The 5,453-nt window shown below is 34.6% G+C and overlaps 1 gene segment (V, D, J or C); it reads right to left on the reverse strand.

Annotated features, from left to right (window-relative positions):
• Positions 1 to 3,870: 3,870 nt before the first annotated feature.
• Positions 3,871 to 4,398, reverse strand: LOC125784496 (immunoglobulin heavy variable 4-59-like). The segment is given in 2 exon segments: positions 3,871 to 4,262; positions 4,347 to 4,398. Coding segments are annotated over 2 exon segments (444 nt in total).
• Positions 4,399 to 5,453: the final 1,055 nt, after the last annotated feature.

Below are 5,453 nucleotides of genomic sequence, written 5' to 3' on the forward strand. Positions count from 1 at the left end.
CAACATATAGTAAAATACTTCAGTGTGTATTACTCTGCTTAACCATCAATTTTGGAAGAAAAAAACAACATTATAACGTAATATTATTGCATAGAAGACATTGATGAAAGTTCTCCAGAAGGCATCTAAGACTCTAAGAATGACTGTGAGACAGTAATAATGTAACAATCATTGCTTTAATACTAGGTATCAGCCTTATAAAAGTGCATCTTCAGCGTTTGCAGTCTCACAGAGATTTATTTCACTGCGCATTATTAGGGTAATTACGGTAATTTCACAGCGGCCGCAGCTCTCCTGGTCTTTCGTGTAAATTCTCTGCTGTGCTGCTGCTGGAGGAGGAGGATTAAGAGAGACTCTGCTGCTTTCATATTTCTGTATTTGATTGAAAATAAACTAGTAATCAAGATATTGAGATCTTTTCCAGCTGATTTTACCCCCGGATCAGAGGAGGACTCTTTGTGGGTTGTTAACCAGCTTTAGGATGTGTGTTAGCTAGCTAAGTTAGCTAAGTTGTGTGTGTAGTTAGCGTTAGCCAGCTAAGTTAGCTAGGTTATGTGTGTGTTAGTTAACTGGCTAAGTTAGCTAGGTTATGTGTGTGTTAGTTAACTGGCTAAGCTAACTAGGTTATGTGTGTGTTAGTTAGCTAGTTTAAATGTGTGTTAGTTAGCTAGGTTATGTGTGTTCGTTTGCTAGCTAAGTTAACTTTTATGTGTGGGTTAGTTAACTAGGTTATATGTGTGTTAGTTAGCAAGCTAAGTTAGCTAGGGGAAATGTGTGTGTGTTAGTTAACTAGGTTAAATGTGTGTGTGTTAGTAAGCTAGGTTAAATGTGTGTTATTATTATTATTATTATTATTATTATTATTATTATTATTATTATTAATGTATATTTCCCTTTATAATACTGTGACATGATCTGCCGTAACTCCTAAAGAAGAACACAGTAACTCCTCAGTCATTAGTAATTAGTTACCATGTTTCTCACTTTATAATACTGTGGTATGATTTACAGTAACTCCTAAAGAAGAACACAGTAACTCCTCAGTAATTAGTAATTAGTTAACATGTTTCTCACTTTATAATACTGTGGTATGATTTGCAGTAACTCCTAAAGAAGAACACAGTAACTCCTCAGTAATTAGTAATTAGTTACCATGTTTCTCACTTTATAATACTGTGGTATGATTTACAGTAACTCCTAAAGAAGAACACAGTAACTCCTCAGTAATTAGTAATTAGTTAACATGTTTCTCACTTTATAATACTGTGGTATGATTTGCAGTAACTCCTAAAGAAGAACACAGTAACTCCTCAGTAATTAGTAATTAGTTAACATGTTTCTCACTTTATAATACTGTGGTATGATTTGCAGTAACTCCTAAAGAAGAACACAGTAACTCCTCAGTAATTAGTAATGGGTTACCATGTGCTGCTGTTAACTCCCGAAAAAAGAAGACAGGGACCCCTTATTAATTATCTATGAAGAACACAGGGACACCTAGTCCGTTATCTAACACAAATATTTATTCATTTAAACATGATTTCCTCCAGAATAAGGATGTAGGACACAGCCTAGAGTAAAGCTGTATGTGAGCCATCACTTCTACTGAGCACATCTCCAGGAGGACTGAAGAAGAGCACAGGTTTAGAATAAACATCTGTAACACACTGACAGAATATTACAAAAATGGGGGTTAAGCAGACTACTGCACATTTCAGTGTGTCTAACATTTGGAAGATATTGAGCATACTAAGGTAAGCAAGGTTAATATATGATAAGTGGTGTCACTGACTTTAATATCACCACTGATAGAATAACCTGCAGCAGCAGATAAACACACTGATAGAGGCTAGCGGTCCAGCGCTGTGGAATTACCGTAATTACCCTAATAATGCGCACTAAAAAACTGTGAGACTGCAAGGCTGAAGATGAACGTTTATAAGGTTGGTGCTTAAAATTAAAGCAGTGACCATTAAAACAAAATTGAGTACAGTCAGTCTTAGATGCCTTCTGGAGAACATAAATAATGTCTACTATGTAATAATATTAAGTTATAAAGTTTAAGCAGATTACAACACACTGTAGTATTTTACTATATGTTGCTAATATTTGGAAGATAATGATGATAATAAGGTAATTAATGTCACTACTACTACAAATGGTGTCACTGGCTTCAAATATGCCTTTAATATCACCACTGATCAAATAATTGTTTGTGTAGACTGATTTAGATCTATAGTTCCCCAGGTGGCATGTAAGGGTTTTCAGTAGTTAATGTTGATTTGAGCAGTAATTAATAAGTAGTTATTATAAAGAAGACATCATTAGTAAGTAGTTCTCTGAGAGATATGTAAGTCTCAGTAATTATTGTGGAGTTAATAGTGAACTACTATAATCATTAGTTCAGTACTATCTACTGAGTAATTATTCAGTACTCCCTGGTAGTTAATAGAAAATATTTAGGTGTTAATGCAGCACTATTAATTAGTTACTGCTTAGTTCCTGCTTAGTTACCTATTAACTATGGAACAGTATTATAAAGTGTTACCCTTTACCAGCCTTAAGCTACATACCATATTTGCACTACTGTTTATTCAGGTTCTATTTATACTGTCATTCCATCTCAATTACCATCAATATTGCACTATTGTCTTCCGTCTTACGTATGTCTATTTTCTTCTGTTGTATTGTACATATAGTGTCTCCCACTCTTTTATATTATATATCTTATTTCTTTTTATTTCTATTTATATATCTTATTTCACCCCCACCACTACTGCACCTTGTTTCTGTCTCATGTATGTCTATTTGTGTCCCTGCTGTATTGTACACATAGTGTCTCCCATTCTCTCCTTTATTATATCTATTATCTGTACTTGCTGTAAAATTTGGGAAGGAGAGTAACGTAATTTCAATTCTCTGTATGTCCTGTACATATGCAGTATTGACAATAAAACTACTTGACTTGACTTCCTGTAAGAAAGAAATTGGTCCTGCATACTCCGGATTTATGTAGTAATTGCTAGTGCAGTAAAATGTTGTTTGATTGATCATCTGATGGATAAATCACAATAGACAAACACAATCTAACAAAACTAAAAACACAAACAGTGTTTTCTTTTATTGAGCTTATTGCTTAAAAATCCACAGAGCAGAATATAAAAGCAAATAAAGCCAAATTAACTTCTACATGAACTCATTACAAAAGGGGGGTCAATTAAGGTGATGAACAGTTAGCATTCTATTTGTGCTTTTTTATTATTAAATACTCATAAGAGAGTGCAAAAATCTTTTACAAGATGTTCTAAAAAACATTAGGAAAGAAGTCAGTGTACATCAAGGAGAGACGTCGTCAGGATCACTCTAAGAGCACAATGGGTAATCATTTAACATGGGAGAAAAAACACAAAGGGTAACAGAAATACATCTACAGAAAACTCTATAGATTCAAGTTTACTAAAGACCATCAGGATATTTCACTATATTTTAGAGACAGAGAAAAAAACACTTTTTATATAAAAAAAAAAGAAACCCACCATATAAAACTACACTACAGGTGGAGGAAAAGAAACAACAAAATCTTATCCCATCTGTAAAGCATGGTGAAGGGAGCATCATGATTTGGGGCTGCTCTGCTATGTCAAGGTCATGAGTGCTTTATGATCAATGATGATCAATTTATTTAGATTTATTCTGGCTTTGGCTGAAAGGGTTAGAACTGAATTATCATTTGCCTTTTTATTTATATGAATGTTTTCTTCATTTTAAGACATTTTAAAGAAGAGGAAAATGAAGGGCAATTAGTAAGATTTTTTTTTCTCAACCTATTTCTTTTCTAAAGTCATTCCATCACATTTGTTTATTTTTATGCTAAACTTTCTCCTTCATGAAAGCTGTGAGTGAGTTTTTGTACGTCTCAGCTGATATCTTACAGCACTGTGGAGCTCGTCGAGCGCAGTAATACACAGCTGTGTCTTCAGTCTGCAGATTCTGTCCTCGTAGGGTTATTGTGTTGCTGGATGTTTCTCGAGAGACACTGAACTTGTTTTTCAGTGAATCTTTAGCAGCTACACTACCATCATAATAAATAAGATTGATCCATTCCAGAGTTTTTCCTGCAGGTTGTCGGATCCAAGCTGTTCCATAATGACTGCTTCTGTCAGTGATAGAAGCTCCAGAAACTCTACAGGTGATGATCAGAGTCTCTGCTGGTCTGATGAGCACTGAGTCTGGCTGGATGAGCTCAGTAGCACAGAACACATCTGTGAAAAGAGAGAAGAAAAGCTTTGTATATTTTCACTAATAAACCAGATGAAGTCAAATCCAGCTTCAGTTCAAACACTCACACGAGGAAGCAGCCAGCAGCAGCAGCAGCAGCAGTGAAGCTGAAGTCAACATGATTGTGGAGCGTTTAGAGAGAGGAGAGCTGATGGAGAGAGAGGGAGATGCTGCTGATATCATGGGAGATTATGGTGATTTGCATATGAAGGAAGAGTGGGTGTATATGAATGAATGAAGATGATTTTTATTGTAGGTTGAGCTGAATAAAAGGACCATCATTAATTAGTTCTATGGAGGCTTGAACTCACAACTGAACTTAAAGAATCTGCGGCTTATCTCTTGGTACTAAATATCACAGGAACCTTCAGAGCTCTGATGGAGGTCATGACTTGATGGGGCAGAGCTGGTTTGGGATCATGAATGTCACCCAGGTTCATCATGCAGTGAATAAAAATGTATTACTAAAAATTCATGATCACATCTGCAATATTTATTTATTTCATTTATAACCATATTGTGCTCTGGCCTTTTCTTCAGATAAGATAGGATAAGATCTGGAGGATGAGAACTAGATCTGGATATTAATCATGATAAACTAAACACTGTCTGATTTTAAGTTGTTTTTAAATATTTTAAAGTTATTTACACAGTGATTTTCAGTGCTAAAAGATAAACATTCAGTTCTCTCTGTGATTTGGAGTTTGATTTAAAACAAAATGTATTAAATAAACTAAAGGTTTCTTTAGTGAATCTTAAGAATCTACAATAACATCAGAAATGTCTCTATTTTCTCTGTGATATGCAATTGTTATCAGACACCACAAATTCTATATTTATTTGATTATATTTATCTTATTATTTGAGTGTGTTTTACTTCAGGAGGGGAGTTTTCTCAGCATCTAAAGAGGTTCTTATTCTCCTGTTTATTGAACCAAAACTGTCTTCTTAGGTCTGTTCAGTTTGCAGTAATCTTACAGACCTCCTTCACATCATTTGCAGCATAGACTTCCTCCTAGAGGCTGAAATAAACACCAACTTTAGTGTTCTTCCTCTTTAAACACTTGCTAAATAGCAAAGCATTAATGGATTAAATTAATCAGACTGTTATCAGAATCAGTCTGTTCATCATGTTGTCTCCTGATTTTACTGTGAACACATACAATATCCATATT

This window comes from Astyanax mexicanus, chromosome 19 (assembly GCF_023375975.1).
Source record: "Astyanax mexicanus isolate ESR-SI-001 chromosome 19, AstMex3_surface, whole genome shotgun sequence".
NCBI lineage: Eukaryota > Metazoa > Chordata > Actinopteri > Characiformes > Acestrorhamphidae > Astyanax > Astyanax mexicanus.